General features: G+C 36.5%; 4 protein-coding genes and 1 non-coding gene across 5 annotated transcripts in view; 2 read left to right on the top strand and 3 right to left on the bottom strand.

Annotated features, from left to right (window-relative positions):
• LOC147921490 (uncharacterized) overlaps positions 1-26,865 on the top strand; it is an 80,957-nt gene that overhangs the window by 36,853 nt on the left and 17,239 nt on the right. The gene's annotated exons all lie outside the window — the stretch shown is intronic.
• LOC104760453 (berberine bridge enzyme-like 26) lies at positions 7,693-10,156 on the bottom strand. Its single transcript, XM_010483378.2, has 3 exons — positions 9,869-10,156; positions 9,023-9,593; positions 7,693-8,945 (listed from the first exon to the last, which is right to left on the bottom strand). The coding sequence occupies exons 2-3, from the start codon at positions 9,526-9,528 to the stop codon at positions 7,829-7,831; spliced, it is 1,623 nt and encodes a 540-aa protein (XP_010481680.1). The 5' UTR covers positions 9,529-9,593; positions 9,869-10,156; the 3' UTR covers positions 7,693-7,828.
• LOC104763124 (berberine bridge enzyme-like 27) lies at positions 12,706-14,380 on the bottom strand. Its single transcript, XM_010486541.3, is given in 2 exon segments — positions 12,706-12,999; positions 13,001-14,380. Coding segments are annotated over 2 exon segments (1,641 nt in total). The 5' UTR covers positions 14,351-14,380; the 3' UTR covers positions 12,706-12,708.
• LOC147921493 (uncharacterized) lies at positions 20,380-22,868 on the top strand. The gene is made up of 6 exons (XM_087497707.1): positions 20,380-20,797; positions 20,848-21,027; positions 21,145-21,213; positions 21,307-21,513; positions 21,559-22,370; positions 22,416-22,868. Exons 1-6 carry the CDS (start codon positions 20,380-20,382, stop codon positions 22,866-22,868), a joined length of 2,139 nt encoding a protein of 712 aa, XP_087353833.1.
• LOC147921494 (small nucleolar RNA R71) lies at positions 20,545-20,651 on the bottom strand. Its single transcript, XR_015589906.1, has one exon. It is a non-coding gene; the product is annotated as a small nucleolar RNA R71 (small nucleolar RNA).

Genomic DNA, 26,865 nt, shown 5'->3' with positions numbered 1-26,865 from the left:
CTCACCCTCGAAACCACCACACACAAACTTGTGTAGTTGTACGCAACAGAGAACGACAAAAGTTTAGAATAGCAGAACAGAGAAGTAGAACAAAGAATAAAAGAGAAAGACACACAGAGCTTTAACGAGTTCAGGTATCGAATGAATACCCTACGTCTCGGCTTGACGGCACAAGCAATTCACTAGTATTTTTCTTGTGTTATGTTACATCACGTACAAAGGATCCTTATATAGAGACTAGCCCTAGATTTGAACTTATCTCTACCTTTGTACCTATCCAACTATGATTCTAGCTGATCACAATAACAAACTCTCCTTATCACTCATATATATAGAGTGAGCCGATTACAACTTGAGCCAACTAAATAACAACCACTTAACCAATGATCTTCAATCGACTCTTTGTACCTGTTTAAGTTACAACCAAACCGGTTTAACTCAAACCACAAGTGTTGTCTGTCACATGAACGATCAACAATCTCCACCTTGAAAAAAACACCTTCTTGAGCTTGTTCCTTGTACCGCCAAGCGTAGCCAGGTTCTTAGTGCTTGGTTACTTTGAACAAAGCCAGAGCTTGCTCAAACTTCTGAACAGGAATCACCTTAGTAAGCATGTCCGCAGGATTCTTTGATGTATGAATCTTCTGCACAGCTAATCCTCCATACTCAATCACATCTCTAATGAAATGCATCTCCACATCCACATGCTTCGTCCTCTCATGATGAACATTGTTCTTAGCAAGGCAAATCGCACTTTGAGAGTTACAAAATATATTGACTGTACCTTGTTTGAAACCCAATTCCTCTGTCAACCCTTTCAGCCATATGCCTTCTTTGACTGCTTCTACCAAAACCATGTATTCAGCTTCAGTTGTTGAAAGAGCTGTAACATGTTGTAGACCCGACTTCCACCTCACTGTGTTCCGCCTACAGTAAACACATATCCAGTGATGGATCTTGTACGATCCAAGTCTGCTGCAAAGTCAGAGTCTGAATAACCTTCAACTCTAAAATCTGGACTCTTTCTAAACACCAAACACTTGTCTTGACTTCCTTTCAAGTATTTGAGTATCCATTGTACTGCAGTCCAATGAACTCGTCCTGGATTACTCATGAACCTGCTCACCAGTCCCATCTGGTCGCATACCAGTCATACCATACATGATGCTTCCTACATCATTTGTGTAAGAAAACTCACCCATCTCTGCACTTTCCTCTGAATTCTGAATAGCAGCCAGCTTGAAGTGAGCACCTATGGGAGTTGACACAGGTTTTACTTCATCCATTCGAAACACTTGCAGAACCTTCTTGATGTAAGTAGATTGTGATAGTGTAAGAACTCCACCTACACGATCTCTCTCTATATCCATGCCCAAGATTCTCTTTGCTGGAGCCAAATCCTTCATATCAAACTCACTCTTCAGTAGACTCTTCAATTTGCTAACTTCTGACATATTCCTTGATGCAATTAGCATATCGTCTACATACAACAGTAGGTAAACGAATCCTTCATTCTTCAGCTCCTTAAAGTATACACAATGATCATATGCACTTTTGAGAAAACCATGTTTGATCAAAACATTTATTCCATTGCTTTAAGTCGTACAGAGACTTCTGCAGATGACAGACCAACTCTGTCTCACCTTCGACTTCATAACCCTCAGGTTGATCCATGTAGATGTATTCTTCTAAATTTCCATGTAAAAAAGCAGTCTTTACATCAAGCTGTTCCAGTTCCAGGTCTTGATTCACTGTTATCGACAACAACAGTCTTATAGACACATGCTTGACTACAGGTCAATATATCTCCTGATAGTTAATTCCTTCTCTCTGTGAATATCCCTTAGCAACCAATCTAGCCTTGAATCTAGGCTCTTCAACTCCAGGTATGTCATGCTTAACCTTGAACACCCATTTAGAACCTACAACCTTCTGATCCTTTGGTAGATTCTCTAAATTCCAGGTCTGATTTTTCATGAGAGAATTCATTTCTTCATCCATGGCTGCCTTCCACTTCACCCAGTACTTGCTTCTCCGAGCTTCATAGTAGTCTCTAGGTTCTTCTGATTCAACCTCCTCTGCAACAGAGAGTGCAAAGGCAGCAGCATTTTAATCTGTAAACCTGCTTGGACGAATGATCTCTCTTCAGACTCTTATCTCTGGCCAGCAGATAATTGTCCAAGTTCTCTTCTTCTTCACTAGTATCATTCCCACTATCAAGAGCTTCTTCTGCTGCTCTACCTTCAATTGTATCATCTGAAACAGTCTTACAAGTTTCAGAATCCTGAGCAGCGTCAACTATCACCTCGTTTCTTCCAATTCTTTCAGTCTCAGGTTGAGGTTTCTATAGTTTCTTCTCTTCTCAAAAGTCTTTGTAGAGCTTATCTTCTGTTAATACAGTGTTTCTACTAATAACACACTTCTTTTCATTAAGAAGCCACACCTTGTAACCCTTCACTCCATAAGGATATCCAATGAAAATTCCTTGCTCTTGGCTTCAGTTTTCCTTGATCTGCATGAATGTAAACAACTGAACCAAATCTTCTTAAATTTGAATATCCAGGTGTCTTTCTTAGCCATAACTCTTCAGGGATGTTGTAATCGTTTGCAGACGATGGCGTCCTGTTGATGATGTACACTGAAGTAGTTGCAGCCTCCGCCAAGAATTTCTCCTCCAAGCCTGATTCATTCAACAGACATCTCACTTTCTCCATGATTTTTATGTTCATACGTTTAGCAACGCCATTCTGTTGTGGGGTGTATGAGCATGTTCTGTGTCTCTCAATGCCATGATCTTTGCAGAAATTATCAAACTCAGAGTTACAAAACTCCAAACCATTGTCAGTCCTGAGACACTTCACCTTCTTGTTAGCTTGATTCTCAACAAGAATCTTCCACTCACGAAACTTGCTAAAAGCTTCATCCTTTGTAGCCAGAAAATACACCCACACCTTTTTCGAGAAATCATCAATGATGGATAAGAAGTATTGCTTATTTGACAAGGAGAATTGAACGTTTGTAGATCCCCATAAATCCGAGTGTACATACTTCAGTACTTCCTCACTGTTGTGTTTACCAACATTGAAACTCAGCCTTTTGTTCTTTCCCATTACACACACTTCACAGAACTCCAAGTTGCTGATCTTCTTCTTGTCAAGAATTCCTTTCTCAGTCAAAACTCTGAGAATCCTCATACTCATGTGGCCCAGTCGACTATGCCACAAAGCAGTATCATCCTTTAACATAACACTATTTGATTCACTGATAACAGTTTCTCCATCAAGATAGTAGAGAGTTCCACACAACGTTCCTTGCAGTGCCAGCTTGTTGTTCTTAAAGAACTTGTATTTTCCATCACCACCAGTCTGTTTGTAACCTTACAGGTCTAGAGTCCCAACAAAAATCAGATTTCTTTTAAGGTTGGGAATATACATGACATTAGTTAGTCTCTTGACTGTTCTTCCTACAGCTTTGATTGCAATTGTACCAATCCCTTGTACTGTGACAGATCATCTCCCAAGAGAACCTGACTAGTTGTAACTTCTTCAAAGCTGTCAAACCAATCTCTTCTTGAGGTCATGTGATACGAACAGCCAGAATCGATAATCCATCGTTCTTGAGATCTTTGATCTGAGACGGAGAGAGCCTTCACTTCCAGCAACTTGTCGATGATCACAGCTGCATCACCATCTTCACTCTCCATCTTCTTCTTTCGTGCAAAGCAGTTCTTCTTTAAGTGTCCTTCTTTCTTGCAGTACTAACAAGTAATTCTGGACCCAGACTTAGATCTTGATCTGCTTCTGCTTTTGTTCTTGTTGAACGGTTCTCTTGTTTCAGTTCTTCCTCGAACAGAGTAACTTTCACCATTACCAGCGTTTGAACCATTCTTCCTAGCTTCTTTCAGCTCTGTCTCCTTTGATTTAGCAGCTTCTGCAACCTCTTCTAAGGACAAAGTTTCTCTACCATACTTTAGTGTCTCCTTCAACTGATCGTAATGAGACGGTAAAGAACTCAATAACAAGATTGCTTGAATCTCCTCTGTGACTGAGATTTGCAGACTATTTAGATCCAAGACTATCTTCGGGAAATCATCAATATTCTCATTTATAGTCTGTGATTCCAGCATCTTAAACGTATAGAACTTATGTTGCAGATAAATCCTATTAGGCAGAGATTTAGAAAGATATAACCTTTCTAATGTAGACCAAGTTGTTGCAGCGGTAGTACATCCATCAATTTTCCTGAGGACATGGTCTCCAACATTGAGAATAATCAGATTCATAGCCTTCTCTGATTTTTCAAGCCTTTCGACTTCTTCTTTCTCCACTCTTGCCTTGTATGATTCATCACTTTCGTCTTTCTTGATATCAGGTCCTGTTGAAGGTGTTGTTGGTTCCATAAGAACATCCTTCAACCCCAAAACAGAAAGATGCGCAAGCATCCTCTTCTTCCACAGTGAGAAATCTCCTTTCCCATCAAACCATTCCACCTCGATCCGTGCGTTCGTCATCACTTTGAGCAACCAGAGGCTCTGATACCACTGTTACAACCTCACCCTCGAAACCACCACACACAGGCTTGTGTAGTTGTACGCAACAGAGAACGATAAAAGTTTAGAATAGTAGAACAGAGAAGTAGAACAGAGAATAAAAGAGAAAGACACACAGAGCTTTAACGAGTTCAGGTATCAAATGAATACCCTACGTCTCGGATTGACGGCACAAGCAATTCACTAGTATTTTTCTTGTGTTATGTTACATCACGTACAAAGGATCCTTATATAGAAACTAGCCCTAGATTTGAACTTATCTCTACCTTTGTACCTATCCAACTTTGATTCTAGCTTATCACAATAACAAACTATCCTTATCACTCATATAGATAGAGTGAGCCGGTTACAACTTGAGCCAACCAAATAACAACCACTTAGCCAATGATCTTTAATCGACTCTTTGTACTTGTTTGAGTTACAACCAAACCGGTTTAACTCAAACCACAAGTGTTGTCTGTCACATGAACGATCAACACGGCGTCATGGTGGTAGGGTCGTCGAACTCGTGAGGAAGAGAACAAATATTGGCCTTGGAGTCACCTTAGTTATGATGTGGCTGTGAGTTGGTATCAGAATAAAGAGGGAGACAAGGGAGAAAAGAGAAAGTCGTGAGTTGTGGGGAGGAGAGAGAACGTGTTTTGGCGGAGGTGGTGGACCACCAGTGGTTATGTATAGACCTACCATGGCTGTGGGAAGCTTCTTTGATGGTGGGAAAACAGAGCAGAGTGAATAGAGCTGAAAAGGAGAAAGAAAGCAAAAGAAGGTTGGAGATAAAGGCAGTGTGGAGGACCTGACTTTGGAGGCTCGCTGGAACCGGATCTGACATTGGTTCAGAAAGGTGAAGTTACCGGCGTAATATACCAAGAGTGCATAGCAATTGGCGGATTGTTATTCAGAGTTAAACTGAAGGAGTTATGCGCATTACTTCCTGGACAAGTAATCGCTGAAACTCTGAAAATCAGGGTTAAGTATGAACCCTAGAAACTATTCCTAGACGGCTCTTCTACACAACATTTGGAGGTCTAACCCTAGTCTGATTGGGACGAAACTTGATGGGGGGACTCATGATAATACATGCTACTTATCTAACGGTGGGATTGTTTTTATAACAGTTAGTTTGTGTTTTATTCGAGTATTGATATGGAGGTTTTATAGTTTGAATTGTTATAGCCAACAAGGTCGGTACGAGATGGAACCTTGCATGAGCTTTTATGGCTTATGGTGTTAGGTCATGGTGGTTGGAGAACCTAGTTATAGCTCAAGAGTGCGGGGTTCAAGCTAAGAGCGTGAATCGAAGGGTTCATCGGAAAAGGGTTATGTGGCTGGATGGAACAAAGTATTCCAACCCACCTCTCTTGTTACTCGGTCGCTAGGGGTGGTTGGTTGTGCGACTCAGTAACAAGATGATGTGGTGTTTGCTCGGAAGGTAGAGTCGAGTGGCTTGTCCGGTCGGATGTCGAAGGAGTATGATGGAGGGTGATCGGAGTCTACGAATGTGAGGTGCTTGTGGAGATGAGGTACGTTCGTATGACAAATGTTGGTTGAATTTGTGGAATTGTTGTAAGGAGTAATTTCTACGCTGGTTGTCTCGTCGGAATTATGAGGTTCCGGTGAGATTGTTTTCCATGTGTAATGTGTGAGGATTAGGAATCCGGATGCGGTCGTTTTAGTTTCTAAACAACCTCAATTCGGAATTTTTTTTATATATATCTCACCTATATCCTCAATTTCCATTTTAGAAAAGGTGAAAGATATTCTTGTTAACAAGTAAAAAATGTTTTAACTATTTTACCACATAATAAAAATGGCATTTTTCTTTTATATAGAAAAATAAGTAATTAACTCATTCCTCTTTTTCAGGGATCCTCATTTTATTTTTCAACCTCACATTCACTTACTTCATAACTGTTAGTTTTTCTCCATCTCATGCTTTTTTTTGGGAGGTTTTTACTTTCTCATTTTCTTCAATAAATCTATATATGTTGAGGCTTCGATTCCAATTATCTCAAAGGTTGTAATTACACTCATTCTCATAGTTTGCTTTGTTTATGTTCTAATCATGATTTTATGAACATTGAGGAGATTGATATATATGTACTCCTACATGGTTTGGGAAAAGATAATGTAAAGGTATTCTTATACTTTCAAATAATTTTTCTATATCAAACAATATTCAAAAAATATAATTCTTTAATATTTTTTGTAAAATGAAGATATTTTCAAGCATCATGATAATTCAAATGTAGCCAGACCCAACTTACAATCTTTAGTCTACATGTAGAAGTGGCAACCTAAAAAAGAAAACCCTTTTCAAGGTAAAGGAATAATGTCCGCAAGACAATAGAAATGAAGTAACATGGAACAAAAGCAAGATGTGTTTCATAAACGCGGAAAAAATCATTGCTCGATTATAATCTTAGATCATATTACTATTTTTTCTATAAAGGGTTGATGATGATGTATATTACTAGGGTTTGAATAAGATTTGATTTACTAATGGTGATGTATTAGTAAAGGATTTAATAAATTTTTGTTGAGATTTTAATAGATTTTTTAGATGGTTTTTGTTAAACAAAATATAATAGTTACTAAAAATATTTTTTTATGAATTAAAAAAAAATAGAAACACGGAAATTATATTAAAATATAGAAAATAACATAATTATTGGAAATAAATTATAAAAATTGGCATTAATTTTGACATGAGTTTTCCTTTCCACTTCTATTTTTTAATTAGCAATTTTGTTTACCAAACAAATACCATCTTTTCAGATCTTTGGTAACCAACTTTTTTTTTTGGTTGCTGATGATTAAATTTGAGAGGAATGTCACATGTTGAAAGAATAGAGCGCTATTTATCAGCTTTTTAGAATATGAATTTTTTATAAAATTAATTTATTTTATAAGATAAATCATGGTTTGGATTTTGGAGTCAAGAGAGACTTTTGTATGACTATTTGTCATTTTATAAATGAAATACCTTATAAGTTTTATAAGGCCTGATGGATCCTAATTCTCTTATTGGCCTCCGTGGTTATCTTATAGGATTTATAGGTATAAGATCTTAAATTCACCAAGAACAAGAACAAGCCTTTAAATAGGATTTTTAAATAGGATTCTAAACTTGATTGAGGATTAGGTACTAAGAAGCAACATTTCGAATTATAGGTGAAGCAAACTACTACAAGCGCTAGAACATTTTTTTTTTCTGAAATACAGAAGAACCATAAACTGATCTCTTCTAGTTTATTCTTATTTGATTTAATAAAGATGTTGTTAGGGCATAGGTGGGATGCTCTGCTCGTGTCTGAAGAAGTTCTCTGGATCAACCTTTGATTTAATACTCACCAATCTGTTGAAATTGTTTTTGAAGTAGTTAGCTCCCCAGCCTTGAGCTTGTTTGAAGCAAGTTTTTGTGTCTTTCGTGTTCTTTCCTAGGTCTAGATCTCTGTAGTTCACGTAAGCTTGTCGTGGATTACTTGAGACATAAGGCGTCATGTAATTGTAGAAATCCCTGATCCAGTTCATGTGTTTGCTTGGCCTCTTGTCGCTGTCCAGCCAACTCGTTACGTACTGAACCTTGAAGAGAACTCCTTTCCTATGCGGGAAAGGGATTTGAGATTCGGGGATTCTCGCCATCATTCCACCGTAAGGGTTCCATATCATCAATGGAATATCTTCTTTAAGTAGCTTCTGGAAGATCCCTTTAAGCCCTGATTCGGGGATCGGGGTTTTCACGAAATCTGATTTGGCTTTGAAGTTGACCTTTGGGAAAGGCGACTTCCCTTGAAGCAAGATATTAGTAGGAGTGTGGATAGGGAATCCAGAAATGTAAGCGATGGAATCAAGCCAGCTCATTTCGATACAATCTTTCAGTGTTAGCCCTAGCTCCGGGAAACTCTTCTTCATAACTTTCATCAATGTGCCTTTCCCGCCAAGAAACATACTGTTGTACGACATGGTCACAGTCTTATTCCCACCGGTTCCAGCTACGTTGAAGAGCACTCGGATGAATAGCTCTTCAACGAGCTTGTCCGCGACTCGTTGCCACTTTGAAATAATCTTGTGGCCAACGTCTTGCTGTAACGTTTTGGTGACGGTGAAGACGGTCACGGTCTGAGGAACAGGAACAAGTTTGATCTTCCACGCTAGAATTATCCCAAAACTCCCTCCAGCGCCTCCTCTGATAGCCCAAAATGTATCCTCACCCATCGCTGCTCTGTCGAGTAATCTACCATTGGCATCAACGATCTTTGCGTCTAGAACATTGTCTGCACCAAGACCGTATTTTCTCATCATAGAACCGTATGCACCGCCAGTTATGTGCCCTCCTATGCCTAAACTCGAGCACAAACCCGCAGGGAACCCATGGACTTTGCTCTTCTCCGCAATCCTACAAGTAACAAACATTTTGATCAAATCTTTTTTTTTTTTTTTTTTTTTGTGTATGGTCATTGTTGCGTTTATTACCTGTAATAAAGTTCACCAACTGTGGAACCAGATTGAACCCAAGCACTGTTGTCTTTGATATTGATGTCGGCCTGTCTCATCTTTGACAGATCCAGCAATATAAACGGTTTGACGATCTGTGACACATAAGACAAGCCTTCATAGTCGTGACCGCCGCTTCTAACACGGAGATGCAGTCGGAGTTTCTTGGCACAGATGACGGAAGCTTGGACGTGAGACTCATGAATAGGGCTGATTATGAAACCCGGTTTAGGCAAGGATTTTTTCAAGAACCGGATATTCTGAGCCGTCGATTCAAGGACTTGGCTGAACATAGAGACGTTTTTCGCAGGAGCAAAGAACGTTTTCTCTAGTGGGAAATAAACATGTGTGTTTCTTTGGACACAGTTGATGAATTGATCTTGCAAGGAGGCTAACGAAGAGGTTGGTGTTATGGTGTATAATGAAAAATATAAGGCCAAAATCGAAAGAAATGAAAATACAGGGAATGGTCTTGAAGATCCCATTCTTTCTGAAGTAAGTTTCTTCTGTTGCTTTATGGTTGTTTGCTACTCTTTGCTCCCAACAGCATCTGCGGAAGTAAGTGTATAAATATGGAAAAATCTAAACCTTTTTACACGCTTGCTTCTGTCTTAAAGTTTCCACAAATGTACAACTTTATTTTTTCTACTCTATGAAAAATCATTGCGCAATGGCCTAAACTCTTTACATAAAGTAGTCACTGAACAAATAATATTTTACCAAGTCAAGTTCTTTCATCATGGATCGTTTGATTTTAGTGATACCACAAAAACTCAGTGCCATTTAAAGTTTAAACAAAAAAAGGCCATTCTTTGAGAGACTTACCAACTTGACCGTAAGCGTTGTGGAGATGAGATGAGATGAAGGCGACAAAGATGGAAGAACATTCAAGGGTGTGACTGTTGTGGTGTGTTAAGAGTATTGAAGGCTAGAGAAATATATAGTAATAGAGTAGAAAAAGAAAAAGACTAAAAGAGATGGGAAACGAAAAATTTCACCCAACCTCATTAAGCCTTTTTCTATATTCTAATAATAAAGTAAGTAAATTTATTTATTGATAAAATGTTCACTCTAGAAAAAATTATAAGTTTATGGATAGCAATTCTGTGACTTAATATTTGGATGATTTTATCATTCATATAACTGTTACAAATGATATTTTTTTTTTATGTAGACGTCTAATTTATCACATGGTGGTTATGCTTTAAAATTCCAAGTTTATTATTTATTTTTATTAGATAGTTATAGGATATATTTAGACGATTACAGTACATAATAAGTACTATTAAAGCCGTTCATTATGTGGTAGATTAGTTATCTACTAACCCAAAAATGTGGATGAAAATAAAATATAAAAAGACTGTTAAATGGCAGATTGACAATGTTGACTATTATTACTATACTTTTTAAAACTTTAATCTTTTCTATTGTCATTTGTCAAATTTACTATTTGTCATTTACCTAACTAAATTTTGTTTATTTGTCATTTAACCAACTCACTATTATATTCATGTGTTTTGAGTCAAATTCATATGTGTAAATATGAAAAATAGGCCATAGATTTCCCCATTTTTTTCAGGTCAATGAAGACGAGTGAGATTAGCCAACTTATGCAATGGTGTAAATGTGACGAGAGCCATTGTCTCAAGTGACGCAACGTGACGGACATTTTCTTCTCATGGGCCTCAAAAAACGTTGCACTTGTGTTTGTCGAAAACTGAAAGTATACGTTTACTAGTAGTGGTAGCAGAATATTCATGTTATCCGTGTTTTGAGCTGTTTTTTAGTTTACATGTAATTCAATAAATTCCCGAAAATCTAAAAACTTAATGTTTATATTAAAATCAACTTTATATTATAAAACTCAAAATTTTAATATCTGATTTGCTCTAGATTTACAAATATGTATATTAATATTTATATAAATAAGCATAAAACATGTATGAATTAATAATGTTTACAACTGTTTTAATGTTTTTGAAAACCGTAACCACCATAGATGATAAATTAGAAAATCGTGGATTTTTTTTCAACTATAAAATAATATGAATATTTTTAGTAATGAAAAAATTTGTATCTTTTTTTTTTTTGTTTTTGACAGCAAAAGAATCAGCTCAATTATGTTTTATGGTAGGAAATTCGTATCTTTCTAATAAATATTAAATAAATCATGTTTTTGTAGGATTTTTTTTCCTATTTTTAACTCAATTTAAAGAGTTTTAAAATTATACAAGTTGGAAAATATTAAACAAAGAAAAAAATTTGTGAAGCTTTGAAAATTTTCAGTTTAATTGATTTTCTAAAATATATAGCTTATTATTATCATTATAATAAAGTAGATCGAATATCCCGATAGTGATAAAGATGCTAGTCGTACTTACCAGAACTCTACAGTTGAGTTAACAACCCCAATTACTGATACTACAGAAGTACGGATATCTAAGCACACTGAATAAAACATTTGATAACAAAAGAAAAAAGACTGAATAAAACATCAAGATGTTCATGCTGCTCTCATCCTCTAAGTTTAAGAAGGTTTTTTTTTTTTTTTTTTTTTTTTTTTCATTCTTCTGTTTGTGTTGCATGGTTGGTAAAAATCCCATATACCGACACGATCTTGTTCATCTAGATTGACTTTTGGGGTTCGGTCGACGTTTACGGTCCTACCTAGGTACAAACTCCAAAACCCACCAAATTCGTCAATTTGTTTTTATTTTGGTGGAGAAATGTGTGGACTGGTCCACATAACCAGACATGATATAAAAAAAAACAAATCCGTTACACAGGTGCCGATATAAACCAGTCCATTGCAAACGTTTTCAACTAATGTTGTGTCAATTATGAATCATGCTCAAAGATCAGATAAAGACATTATTTGAAGAGAGGAAAAATAATAATTAGAATTGGTGATTGACACAATTATAAATACTTTTGAAATATCAGGTGGGGCATTTTACTTTTTTTTTGTTAGCACTCAGCACATTTTATGGATAGGAATGTCTGTGTGTGGGACATGCCAATTATTTCTATTGATGCCACTCTATGGTTTTTATAAGTATTCAAATTATTAGGTGGTAATTGGATTTTTGGATGTTGCTTATCGTCTAGAACGTTTAAAGACTTTAGACGTTAATCAATCATACACAAATCACTAAAAGTATTAGTATACGCCGTGTTCGAATTTTGATGCTTTGAAACCTGTCATTTTGAGCCGTCATTTTGAGCCGTCAGGTGAGACACAGACACCGATTGAGCATTCATATTTTATATATATAGCAAGTTCTCTTGTATTTCCCTCTCTCCGATAAATAGTGTCATGACTTGAACCCATAAGATAGAGCTAATCCAGCTAAGCCCTTAATCCAAATGTGCTACAAGTCACAAGATCAGCTTAGAAAAAATTAATCATTTGAAAATATCTATTTTTAATTTAATGGTGGAGTATGGGACAATTCATGTCTATCATTTCCTATTATTTCACTTTTTGTACTTTATGTATATACCCTAATTATTTTGTTCCACCAGATTAGACTAGACTAGACATGTCCACTCAAAATTTGACATCCCGGTTTGAATATTTAGAACATACCCGTTTACAAAAACTCGGTTTATTTTTGGTTCAGTTGGTTTAATTCAATTATTAAAGGAAACAAGTTTGAAAATTTTTAAGTAAAAGATTTCAGAATTGGAATACTTTGTTCATCACAGAAGAAATCCATTGGATCAACGCTAGTTTTAACTCTCACCAATCTATCGAAATTGTTTTTAAAATACTTAACACCCCAAATCTTTGCTTCCTCGTACTTTGTCTTCATACTCATCCCAAGATACATTCCCAAATCAATGTCCCTAAAATTAACATAAGCTCTTCTTGGAGATTTTGAAACATAAGGAGTCATAAATTTGTGCACGCTCTCAACCCACCTGAAGTATTTTTTCGTATCAGTCTTGTTCTTTATCTTCTCCTTCACTCCAATAAGCCAAATATTGAATCTCATACATATTCCCTTTTCGATGTGGAAATGGTATTTTAGATTCCGCAATTTCACTCATTTTACCACCAAATGGAGTGAGTATAATCTTAGCACGCTGAGCCTCGGGTGTGTAGAACCGTCTCCAGAGATACTGAATTGCGGTTTTAGGTATCGGTCTTTGGATAAAGTCGTCTTTCCCTTTAAAAGATCTCGAGGTTCGTTTTCGTTTCGCAAGACTATCCATCGATTCTTCTTTGATAAAATAGAGGACAGACTCAATCCAACTCATTTCTCTACAATTTTTAACCTCAAGACCTAATTCTGGAAACTTCTTCTTCATTAACACTAGTAGATCGTTTACCGGACCGAGGTAAAGTCCCGGGAACGAAGCGTAAACCTTAGTTTCCTTCTGCAACATAGCTCTTATGAACAGATCATTAGGAACCTTATCCGCGATATACTGCCACCTGTTAAAGATCAAGACAGCCTCTTCTTCTGATGTTTTGTTGACAAGAAATACAGTTACTACCGTTGGAACATCGACCAATCTAATCTTCCATGATATGATAATGCAAAAGCTCGATCCCCCACCTCCACGGATAGCCCAAAAAAGATCCTCACCCATGCCTTGTCGGTCAAGAAAGCTTCCGTTCGCGTCCACAATATGCGCGTCAATTACATTATCCGCGGACAAACCGTGTTTTCTCATTAACGTACCATACCCTCCACCTCCGAATTGCCCTCCAACGCCAACCGTTGGGTAAAGACCGGCTGGGAAAGCTAAAGATTTGCTCAACTTCCCTATCTTGTAGTACAGTTCCCCAACTGTTGCTCCGGATTGGACCCAACCGGTCCGGTTATCAACATCTAATGTAATAGACCGGAGATATCTCAAATCAATGACAACGAACGGTCTGCTTTTGGCGATGTAAGAGAAGCCTTCGTAGTCATGACCACCGCTCCTAGTCCTGACGTGGATACCGTGAGACCGTGCGCATGTAACCGTGGATTGAACATGGGTGACTTGAACCGGAGTAATGATTGAGACCGGTTTAGGTGTTTCAAGAACAGAGAATCTTGGATTTTGTATGGAAGAATTCAAGATTGAGTAAAAAGAAGGGTCTTTGGTTGTGTGTATGATTCTTGAATCAACGGTGTAGTTGTTTATATTGTAAGAGAGACACTTGAGAAAGTCTTCGTGGTTAGTCCACTGGGCTGAAATCGATGGAACATGAGAAAGAAAAAGATTTAACAGGAGAAAATTTGCAATGAGAGAATGAAAAGTTCTCAAAAACTCCATTTTTGATGCATAGATAGATAGAAATAGAATCATAGAAACGGTGACGAGGAAAGCATAAGGTTCCTTTTGAAGAACTTTATTTGGTTTTTATATATCAAGTGGCCATGAGTTAAGATTATTTTTTATAATATCAAAATAAGCTAAAAAAGTGGTAATTGTAAACTATTGTTGAAGAAAACGATTGATTGGGTGTCATTTCTGAAGAAAATAAAATTACTTCAAAACTTTTTAAAAACATTGTGGAAAATGTGGTTTGAGGCCAATTCTAAATTTCTAATTTTATTCTTTAAAAGGGAAACAAGAATCTAATATATTTAATTGGTAATAATGAGACAAAAAAGTTTATAAATGAAATTTGGAATGTGTTCGTAGCTTCTGAAAGTAAGAAAACTTTAATTGATACAAAGAATATATATAACAATATATATAGTCAAAATTTAAAATAAGAGAACTTTTAAGAGAAATAAAATTTGAATCTATATGAGGTACACGATTAGTAGAATAAATCATAAAAATGCAACAATGATACGTAACATATAAGTTGAGAGTAATACACATTACTATTTATCGAAAAAATAAGTTTTTAACACGAGTAGAACTGCGATACTACACCACAATTAAAAAAAACATATGTTTACCAATTCTACTTTTGACTTAAATCTTATTAACCTAAAATCTATTAAAAGGGAAGCATTATTCGTTAAGTAGGCATAAAGTTGGAGATTATTATATGAAATGCCATTACAAATAGAATAAACAAAAAACAGAGAAAATGGTAGAATTATATTAAATTAAAATTCAAAAGACGCGGACTCTGTCAAACCCGACCCGAAGTTTATGGGTTTGATAAAAAATTTGAACAAAACATAAATGAGCGACAAAGTATATTTTTCAAATCTAAAAAAGAAAACTCGCAGAAAAAAAAAGGGAAGCATTTAATAATATATTACATGTTTGTATGACTAATGATCCAAACGTTTTGGGCTATCTTATAGTACAAATCGGCCCACTTTTATATAACGTGTCCAATACTTTGGTTCATAGTTTGCTATGGAATGACGTTTTTTATTGGAAAGTAAATTATGGGAACGAACGATACATGTAAAAAGTATCCAAACAGATGTTGATTTCTAGAAATTTTGTCAATCAATGACTCACACGTAAATTAAAGAAATTAAGAGAGGACTAATAATTCTCAAATACAGCATATCAAATATCCGGTAAACTAAACATATCAATTAACGTAATTCGAGCGCATTTATTTATATGTCAATTTTCCAAATTCAAAATATATTATAACAATTATGGAAAACCAGATTTTACAAAATTTTGGATGCATTTCACATGTTTAAATATTTAATATTCCTCATTAGTAGTGAAATTACGCAAATTTGGGAGTTATTCCACGTTTACGGAATATTAAACATGGCAAAATGTTTGCCACTTACCTAATTTTCCTATCATGGTGTACGACTATAAAAACCATACAACGTGATGTTATTGTTACTCAAATCAAACACATAAAACAGTATACTACAAGCACTACTTCCAAAAAAAAAAATGGCTGCTAACAATGTTTTCACAAGTCTTGCTACCATTAAGTCTTTCAAAACGACTTGGAAGATCCAAGTCAAGATTGTGCATTCTTGGAGGCAGTACACGTCTTTCTCCGGAGAAACCTTGGAGGTCATACTCGCTGATGTTGATGTGAGTATATTACAAGGATACTACTCATTTTATTTCTTTATGTTCAGAAAACATATAATAACTGTTCATGTTTTCTTTTAATAGGGAATTCTGATTCATGCAACTATAAAAAAAACCAGGTCAACAAGTTTTTCCGTATGATAGTTGCGGGAGAGTGGAGAATCATTGAGAATTTCCAGCTGACTAAATCTATGGGAAAGTACAGGGCAACTAATCATGCATTTAAGATGTCCCTAACAAACAGCACAATCATTAGCCGTTCTCCTGTACTATCAGATGATTGGTATTTGGATTTGAAAAGTTTTGAAACAATCACTGCTGATGAAGGTCTTAGTGAGAACATCTTGATCGGTATGTACTTTGTAAACATTTTTTAACATTTAACAGAATACAATAACTGCTCCGCTCAATTTATATTTTTGGCATTGTAGATGTTGTTGGACAGGTTGTCAACATTGGTGCTATGGTAACTCATGATGTCAATGGGAAGATTTCCAAGTGCCTGGATGTTGTTTTGAGGGACACTAGGTGATACAAACTATTTTAAAGAGAAAAATAATGATGTATACAATCATAATGTATAACGGTTCTAACTTATAAAACTTTTTTTCAAACAGTGACAACCGCTTGCCATGTACCTTATGGGGGAGATTTGCAGATACCATGTAATCTATAGATTTCAGCGGGGAAAGCAAAATGGATTATGGGTACTAGGTATTTTACATAATCGACGATATTAAATAAAATCCTTGCGTGTGTTTCAGATTGATGTACTTATCTGTTTTCAATATTTGGTTTCAGGGCCTGTACTTTTTTTAATGTACTTTACAATAAGAAGGGAGTTATGAGCAAAACAATGATGCTTTCCAAATCTAAATATGGTATTACACTGTCTTCATTATCCAAACCACTATCAATGTCGCGAATTACTAAGATGGTAATGTGAAAGAGAAAACTGATTATGTTGGAAAGACAGAAGTTTCTAAATGGGTTACATTTAAGAAGTATTTCGATGTGAAGATTGAACCAAGTGTAGGCAGAACGGAGAAAATGAATGTGACAAGAACCTAGATGTCAGATATGTGATGCTAACTATCCATGATTTCATCTATTTATCTGATTACTTTGGCAACTTAGTTCTGTTTTCGAAATTTAGAATACAATAATTTCCAAATGATTAATTAAGCATTAAGACAGAGTTTTCAATTTTTGGGAAATTTGTTATGTCATACGATATTCAATAATATTACCAAAGTTCTATTCCGTTAAAGTCACTCCTACTTATTAAGTCTAAACTATCTATACTTGAAAATAAAGTTTGAAATTACTAACCGATTAACAAAGTGCTAGACCTTTGCACGTCTTTGATAAACCCCCATACTTCATCAACTTACAGAACATACCTGCATATGACACAGTTTCTTAAAATAAGCTTGAATAACCAAAAAAGATAACATATCAAAACTAGCAAAACGGAAATTATAATAGATTTGATGATAGAGGTTACCGGAATTACAAACTGATCGACGAACCGGCACTAACGTTTTCCATAAATCAAACACCGACATTACAGACGCTTTGTTTGTGATATATTAACTTTCCGTATATATAATATATGCAACAATCACGTACAAACTATTAGTCTTATTCCACAAAATAAATTTACAAATATGCATACTATTCGAAATAAAATTATGCATATACTATTTGTAATAAAAAATATTTTATAAAAACACTTGCAACATTCTTGAAAAAAATTTCTAATTAACAACAACATAACAATTCATTTGTAAATTAAAATAAACTTATGAAAACATGCCCGCACGTACGTGCGGGTCCGACTCTAGTATATTTTAAAAACAACAGATATAAGGTAGACTTCTTTGATAATAAAAAAAGGTAGACCTCATTTATAAATGACATAGTTGTAGTACTAGTTGAAGGCCTCATATGTCCAACTAGTTATACGAAAAGGGTTTTTGTTAGGCAAGAGGTAGTGCAGAATTTAGCTGATGAAGAATCATTTCTATTTATTGTTCAAAGCATTCAGACAAAATCTCATTTTCACAAAAAAAAAAAAAATTGGAGTGCAAGGATACTCTTATTTATTTATCAAAGCATCTAGAAAATGATGATTTGTTTGGGGTTTTACGTTGGTTGGTTTGATCCGAGTAGAGGGAAGCTGTGTACCTCCCAATTGGTCTGTGTCTCACTGTGATTTTGCATAATGATTTGCATCCGTTCGCATTGTTGGAAACCTTAAACACTTGAGCCACTTTGAAATTGCCCTTACACCTAGACCATAATGTTTTCGATATCCCCTTCGTGAGAGTGCACGCATTTACTAATGAATGTTAAAAGGTCAAGTTATCTGACTCTAAACTCTTTGTGTACTTGGGATTTAATGAAGTTGATATGGTCATGGCGAAGTACGATTTAGTATGGTTTGATATGAGCTTTGTGATAGTGGTTTGTAGGCAATTGTTTGAGAGCATGATCCCAGAAGAATATGTGAGTTCTCGCGTTTTCAAACCTCTCTCATTGACAAAGGTTTTTGCTTTGCTTGAGGACAAACAAATATCTAAGTCGGGGGGAGTTGATGTATTGTGTTTTTGGTGTCTTTTGTCCTTCATTTAATATTCGTTTTGAGTCATTTGTCGCATCTTTGTCCGTCTTTTGTGTCTTTTTGATCTTTTCTTGAGTTGTGATTAGGTGTGGAGACAATGTGCTAGATTTGGAGACTTTTGGTTGGATTCGAGCTTAATTAGAATAAAGAAGCAGGAAATTTTTGGATATCTTCAAGTTGAACTGAATCATGATGTCTGGTGAAGTCTATAGACAAGTCTGGGAAAGTCTAGTAAAGTCTATAGACAATTTTGTTGAATTATGGAGAGGTCTGATGAAGTCTGGTGAAGTCTAGTAAAGTCTGTAGACAAGTTTGTTGAAGTCTGAAGAAGTCTGGTGAAGTCTGGTGAAGTTTGAAGTCAGGTCTGGTGAAGTCTGGTGAAGTCTATAGACAAGTCTGGGAAAGTCTAGTAAAGTCTGTAAACAAGTTTGTTGAAGTCTGGAGAGGTATGGTGAAGTCTGGTGAAGTTTGAAGTCAAATATGGTGAAGTCTGGTGAAATTTATTCACAAGTCTATTGAAGTCTGATAAAGTCTGTTTTGACTACAATCGAGACACTTATTTCCTTTTTCTAAACTTTTCTATTCTCATTTTTTATTTTAATAAGGGTATAAATACCCCCAAAACCTAATTAGCAGGGGGGAGGCTATATTCTATTTTTCTGAGTTTTTCTGCAACTGAAGACTTTTGTAAGCCATTTCTGGAGATTAGAGATTCATCATCTTTGACAATTTGGAGAAGATTTCTAAACTCTTTCCTCATTTTATTTCATCAATTTAATTATGTCTTCTTCATCTATTTGTGTTGTTGCTTTCAATATGTGTGGGTAGTCACCTAGTTGGGTTTTAGTGTTCTAAGTAGGGGATCAAATGATTTAATGGTTTAATTGTTGCTTGGGAATTCTATTTTCTTTGTGGTTCTTTGATTCATATGCTCTTAATGCTAGAATAGGACTGATCACCCTGTTCTAGATTCTAGGTCTTTCTACGCATAACAAGTGTTCGATAGAATGGCTAAACCAATATGAATAGAGCAATATTTCTCTAACCTGCGAAAGTTGATGTTAGGGGATATCGTGAACTTAGTGAACTTGTTTGATAATGCAAATTTGATTAGGAGATTATTAATGAAAGTTTAGTAATTGAGTAGTGAACTTTAGTGATTAACACCTTGAAAGAGGGTTAGTCAAATCTTGTGTTCATGTTCTAGAACGGTTCTTAACTATTGAATTCCTTGTTTCATTTCCCCATTGGTCATTGATCTCTGAAATACCCTATAGCCCAATGTTTTAATACCATAAGTTAAATAGTTTTATTTATTGCATTTTTATTAACAATTTCTGAAACCGAACAAACAAACTTTTGTTCGCTTTAGCTATTTACAAGTCTCACAAATCTTTAGTGTACCATTGGTCCTTGTGGATTTGACCCCGCATATACTGCCTTGCGGTTAAGTGTATCGGGTAAATACTCGAGCAATCAAGTTGGCGTTGCCCGCTTAGCTGCTTTTAATCAAAGACCAGCAAATGTTTGACAGACTTTGAGGGAACATGATGCTCCCAACGCTGAGATGTACCGCGGAGGTATCCAACATCCTCCAATCGCCAGAAATTATTTTGAGATCAAACCGGCACTCTTGGGTTTAGTGAAGCAAAATCAGTTTCATGGTCTACCGTCATAGAACCCAGTTTATCATTTGGAGTACTTTGAGGATATATGTGGCACGACGCGAATGAATGGGGTACCTGATGATGCTGTCAAATGCAGGTTGTTCTCATTTTCTCTGAGTGAGAAAGCTCATCGCTGGTTTAAGTCGTTAAAGGGAGATACCATTCGAACATGGGATGAGTATAAAGCTGCGTTCTTGGGAAAATATTTTACTCAAGCAAGGACTACTCTTCTTAGGAATAAGATTTCAGGCTTCCAGCAGCATGCTACTGAGTCATTCCATGAGGCTTGGGAAAGGTTCAAAGACTATAAGAGAGAATGTCCTCACCATGGATTCACACCAGAATCACTCATCAACACGTTCTACAGAGGGGTTGATGAGAGGTATAAGATGGCCCTGGATACAGCTAGTAATGGGGACTTCATGACAAAAACAGAAGGAGAAGCTGGGATTTTGATTGATAACCTAGCTGCTAGCAACAGTAACCATTATGTTGACTATGATAGGCAGTGAGAAGTAATGGAGGAGTAGAATCAAAACAGATTGCTGAGTTGACTTCAAAAGTGGAGCAGCTTTTGAGAAGAGATCAGAGGAGTTTGAAAATCTGTGATGATACTGGTGATGGTAAGGTTTATCACGAAGGTGCTGGGGATGTTAATGAGGAACTACAAGCTGAGCTGAATTACGTGAACCAAGGATATCAGAACAATGGTTTCAACTAGGGTTACAAGAATCACCCCAACCTCTCTTACCGGAGCACTAATGTTGAGAACCCACAAGATCAAGTATATCCACCACAACAGTTTCAACAAAAGCAGTTTATATCAGGGCAAGGAAACTACAATAAGCCATTTGTGCCTCAGGAGCAAGGACAGGGAAATGGATATGGTCAAGGAGGTTTTCAGCAAAAACCTCAGTTTAACAACTTCCAGGGAAGTTACCAAGCACCAGTTTAAGTTCCTGTGAGCAACACTTCTACGTATTCTTCAGGGGATAATGAAATGAAGTTGATGATGCAGCAGATTGTTGAAGGTCAGGTGAAGAATGCTGCTGAAATCAATGTTAAGGTGGACAACATGTACCGTGATCTCAATGGGAAGTTCACAACACTATCTTCACATGTTAAAACTCTTGAGAACCAAGTAGCTCAGATTTCTTCCTCCTCTACGCGACCATCATGTGTTTTACCAGGGAAAAGTGAACCCAAAAATAAAGAGCATTGTTATGCTGTTATGATTTAAGAACCTACAGAAGTTGCTGAGAGAGGTCTACAAGAAGCTGCAAATGAGAGTATTATTTTAGAGATGGAAGTTCTTGTTGTTGATGTTGCTGTAGATGATGAGATTGCAGGAGATGATGAGCCACCATACGTTGCACCACCACCATATGTTCCTAAGCTCCCATTTCCAGGTCGTATAATGGAAGCTAAAATACAAGCTAAAAAGGCGAAAGCTCGCTTTGATGAAGTTATGAAAGAGTTTCACATCAAACTCCCATTCCTAGAGTCAATAAAGAATACAAAAACATACAAGAAATGTTTGAAGGATGTCTTGTCTTACAAGAAGAGCATTGAAGAAGGGGTCATGATGATTTCAACTGGGAAGGCATATGTTCATTTTGAGAAGCAGGAAAAACATCAAAGGAACAAGGAGAAAACCCTTGCAATGGCACACTTGAAAGAGGAGGTAGAGATGGTTAGTTCTGAGTGCAAAGCCATCATCCCGATTGAGATTCCTAAGAAGCTTGGAGATCTAGGGAGTTTTGTACTACCTTGCCAAATTGGGAGATTCATGTTTGAGAGATGCTTATGTGACTTGGGAGCTAGTGTCAATTTGATGTCGCTTTATGTGTCAGAGCATTTGGGAATCACCAATTTCAAACCGTCAAGGATCTCCTTAGTGCTTGCTGATCGTTCTGTGCGATCTCCAGTTGGGTTGGTGGAGGATGTTCATGTTAGAGTTAGGAACTTCTACATCCCAACCGACTTCATAGTTTTGGGGCTTGATAAAGAACCACATGATCCTCTCATTCTTGGTCGCCCATTCTTACATACCGTTGGGGCTATGATTGATGTTAAAAAGCAGTAAATTCACTTGCAGATTGGTGACCATACTCAGGAGTTTGACATGCAAAGGTTGCTGAAAAAACCTACTATTGGAAGACAAGCCTTTTCAATTGAAACCATTGATGATCCTAGGGGTAAGTATGTGAAGAAATGCGTTGGTTGGAGTGAGGTCAAGGAAGTCCTGGATGGAGACCTTCAAATTCCAATTAAAAAGCTTAGTGCTCCATGCAAGGTTAAGCCCAAAAGGATCAAGGAAAATCCTCATGTAACCTTAATACCAATGAAGTGTGTTGGAGATACCATAAAGTATAAGGTGCAGTGTAAGGGAACCTCAAAACCTTTTTCCAAAGCTATGAGTATTTTAACATCAGAGTTGAAAGGAAAAGGTCGAAAAGTTGTGAAAGGGGTTATGGGTAGAGTTCTGAAGCTGAAGATGAATGACTGGGGACCTTGTTTTGGAGCACGTTCTCATGCTCACACCCATTAGTTCACAAGAATCCGGTCAAGCTAACGACATAAAACAAGCGCTTTGTGGGAGGCAACCCACCAGGTATTTTTCTCTCTTACTAATTATTTTTCTTTTCTATTTCTTTTGAGTCTGTTTGACCTCTTTTCTTGGATTTGTTTTCACACCAAGATGGTGTGAAGCAAGTCTGGGGGAAGGTGTCATATGTCTACTAATCTTGTTTGCTTTGATTGTTTTTCCTTTGTTGCTTTCTTTTGAGTCAGTCGATTTGTTTTATCGTCAAAAGTCAAAAGTGTGTTTTATTGAGTCAAAATGTTGGTTGAGAATTATGAGTTTTTCTTAGGGAATTGCACCATGCTTGATTCCTTGCCTTGGGACCATTTAGCATAGTTTAAGGATGACTTGGAAGTTTAGAAAAAAATCATGACTTGATCACTTCAATAATTCATGTCGCTTTGAAATTTGGATGATTTGAGCTTGGCCTTGCTTATTTGGACATAATATGGATTTATTATATCTCACTTAGGGGGTTGAGAATCATGTAATGGATCATACATTCAGAGTTTAGTTTACACCATTTTTACCACTCATTGTAAACTCTGAATGGCTAGACTCATTTTTAGTCTAGTACCACACCTTTACCCCTATCCTTGTTTCATACCACTCACATTCTTTGGTCATCATCGTCATGTGCATTCATGTGCAAAAACTACGGAGTATATAGACCGACATAGTTTTCCTCTAGTTAGGATTGTCATTGTAGTTTGTTTGGGTGATTGATTTTGAGTTCATGTGGTCGTGTGGTTATGTTCATAAGCATGTGTTGAGTTTCCATGATTTAGTTCTTTTGATGCAATTTTGTGAGACGAGATCCGGTTCCACTCCCCCATATATATTAAAAAAAAAAAAGCTGAGAATGAAAAAAAAATGAATAAAATGGGAAAGGAGAAAAAAAATGGAATCTGAAAAGTTAGAATACTCCTATTTATTTATCAAAGCATCTAGAAAAATGATGATTTGTTTGGGGTTTTACGTTGGTTGGTTTGATCCGAGTAGAGGGAAGCTGTGTACCTCCCAATTGGTCTGTGTCTCACTGTGATTTTGCATAATGATTTGCATCTGTTCGCATTGTTGGAAACCTTAAACACTTGAGCCACTTTGAAATTGCCCTTACACCTAGACCATAATGTGTTCGATATCCCCTTCGTGAGAGTGCACGCATTTACTAATGAATGTTAAAAGGTCAAGTTATCTGACTCTAAACTCTTTGTGTACTTGGGATTTAATGAAGTTGATATGGTCATGGCGAAGTACGATTTAGTATGGTTTGATATGAGCTTTGTGATAGTGGTTTGCAGGCAATTGTTTGAGAGCATGATCCCAGAAGAATATGTGAGTTCTCGCGTTTTCAAACCTCTCTCATTGACAAAGTTTTTTGCTTTGCTTGAGGACAAACAAAGATCTAAGTCGGGGGGAGTTGATGTATTGTGTTTTTGGTGTCTTTTGTCCTTCATTTAATATTCGTTTTGAGTCATTTGCCGCATCTTTGTCCGTCTTTTGTGTCTTTTTGGTCTTTTCTTGAGTTGTGATTAGGTGTGGAGATAATGTGCTAGATTTGGAGACTTTTGGTTGGATTCAAGCTTAACTGGAATAAAGAAGCAGGAAACTTTTGGATATCTTCAAGTTGAACTGAAGCATGAAATCTGGTGAAGTCTATAGACAAGTCTGGGAAAGTCTAGTAAAGTCTGTAGACAAGTTTGTTGAATTCTGGAGAGGTCTGATGAAGTCTGGTGAAGTCTAGTAAAGTCTGTAGACAAGTTTGTTGAAGTCTGAAGAAGTCTGGTGAAGTCTGGTGAAGTTTGAAGTCAGGTCTGGTGAAGTCTGGTGAAGTTTGAAGTCAAATCTGGTGAAATTTATTCACAAGTCTATTGAAGTCTGATAAAGTCTGTTTTGACTACAATCCAGACACTTATTTCCTTTTTTTAAACTTTTCTATTCTCATTTTTTATTTTAATAAGGGTATAAATACCTCCAAAATCTAATTAGCAGGGGGGAGGCTATATTCTATTTTTCTGAGTTTTTCTGCAACTGGAGACTTTTGTAAGCCATTTCTGGAGATTAGAGATTCATTCTCTTTGACAATTTGGAGAAGATTTCTAAACTCTTTCCTCATTTTTATTTCATCAATTTAATTATGTCTTCTTCATCTATTTGTGTTGTTGCTTTCAATATGTGTGGGTAGTCACCTAATTGGGTTTTAGGGTTCTAAGTAGGGGATCAAATGATTTAATGGTTTAATTGTTGCTTGGGAATTCTATTTTCTTTGTGGTTCTTTGATTCATATGCTCTTAATGCTAGAATAGGAATGATCACCTTGTTCTAGATTCTAGGTCTTTCTACGCATAACAAGTGTTCGATAGAATGCCTGAACCAATATAAATTGACCAATATTTCTCTAACCTGTGAAAGTTGATGTTAGGGGATATCGTGAACTTAGTGAACTTGTTTGATCATGCAAATTTGATTAGGAGATTACAAATGAAAGTTTAGTAATTGAGTAGTCAACTTTAGTGATTAACTCCTTGAAAGAGGGTTAGTCAAATATTGTGTTCATGTTCTAGAACGGTTCTTAACTATTGAATTCCGTGTTTCATTTTCCCATTGGTCATTGATCTCTGAAATACCCTATAGCCCAATGTTTTAATCCCATAAGTTAAATCGTTTTATTTATTGCATTTTTATTAACAATTTCTGAAACCAAACAAACAAACTTTCGTTCGCTTTAGCTATTTACAAGTCTCGCAAATCTTTAGTGTACCATTGGTCCTTGTGGATTCGACCTCGCATATATTGCCTTGCGGTTAAGTGTATCGGGTAAATACTCGAGCAATCATTTCTCATCAGCAAGTTGGACCAATGACTAGAGCAAAAGCTAAGAGGCTAAGAAATGCACTAAATGGGCTTATTCAAGAGCTTATGGCTAAAGAGAGCATGGGAAGAACTAATGGGGAGGATACCTATCAAGTCCAGCCCACTTTGAGCCTAATTCAAGTCCAAGAAAACCCAAAATAATCACTTTGTTTTGTGGTCAAAGAGGAGTGACGAAAATAGAGTTCAACTAACTTGGGAAGGACACCTTGGGAAGACAAACTTCAAGAGTTGAATCTTCATTCAACTATCTATCTTATTGTGTTTTAGTTTCAAGAATAATACTTGGCTTTGTGACCAAGTTTTCTATCTCTATATAAACTTATGTAATCTCATTTGAGAATCATCAACCAATTTTACTTTTCATTTTATGAGTTTATCTCTTTGTTCTTTGTCTAGAACATTTCTTTGTTTTTTGGTGTGTATATCCAAGAAACAGCCTCCTTTTGCTGGACTACTGTGTCATATCTAGCAGTAATTGGAGTTGGGAATATCAGCAGCCTTCCGCAACTGCTGTGCGACCCCTCAATCCATCAAATCTCCCTTGTTGCATCTTGCACCTTGGCGAGTTTCTATCTTTTCTAATCCGGATGAGTGATCCTCGAATTTTGGGCGTATCAGGTGAGCAAGGTGGATCTTAGCCAACGGAAGTTGAAGTTGAGGCACCTTGTGAACTTATCAAACTTGAACTTGTTATTGCTTGCTTGGTTTGCTAGGTCCAAACGACGGTTTAGGGTCTAGTGAATTCATTGCATAGATAGTTAACGCTGCGGAAGTAGGTTAGCTTTACAACCGTGATTTGAGTTCTAGAACGGTGTTTAACGCATCCCCATCTAACCACCTTAGTCCGAGAATTGTATCCCCCAGAGATTCCCTATGCCCATTATTTTCCTTTCTGAATTAACAACAGTTTATTTACTTTCCAATTTTGATTATTACTTGTTTTACAAAACTTCCTCTTTTGTCTTACCTATATTTAATCTTCATAAATTTCATAGTGCAATTGCTTGGTCTCTGTGGATTCGATCCTGAAGTGTTACGACGACACCACTAGATCGTGGTTGAGTACACATTAGGTTTTAATTGACCT

Source organism: Camelina sativa, chromosome 18 (genome assembly GCF_030686135.1).
Source record: "Camelina sativa cultivar CO46 ecotype springtype chromosome 18, ASM3068613v1".
Lineage (NCBI taxonomy): Eukaryota > Viridiplantae > Streptophyta > Magnoliopsida > Brassicales > Brassicaceae > Camelina > Camelina sativa.
This window is presented reverse-complemented; position numbering and strand designations above follow the sequence as displayed.

Excerpts from the sequence above, each read along its gene's own strand:
- LOC147921493 (XM_087497707.1), top strand. The coding sequence starts at position 20,380 with ATGAATGGGGTACCTGATGATGCTGTCAAATGCAGGTTGTTCTCATTT. Across the intron at positions 20,798-20,847 it reads TAACCTAGCTGCTAGCAACA|AATCAAAACAGATTGCTGAG; the intron begins GTAACCATTATG and ends ATGGAGGAGTAG. Across the intron at positions 21,214-21,306 it reads AAATGGATATGGTCAAGGAG|GGGATAATGAAATGAAGTTG; the intron begins GTTTTCAGCAAA and ends CGTATTCTTCAG.
- LOC104760453 (XM_010483378.2), bottom strand. The coding sequence starts at position 9,528 with ATGGGATCTTCAAGACCATTCCCTGTATTTTCATTTCTTTCGATTTTG. Across the intron at positions 8,946-9,022 it reads GTTGGTGAACTTTATTACAG|GATTGCGGAGAAGAGCAAAG; the intron begins GTAATAAACGCA and ends TGTTACTTGTAG.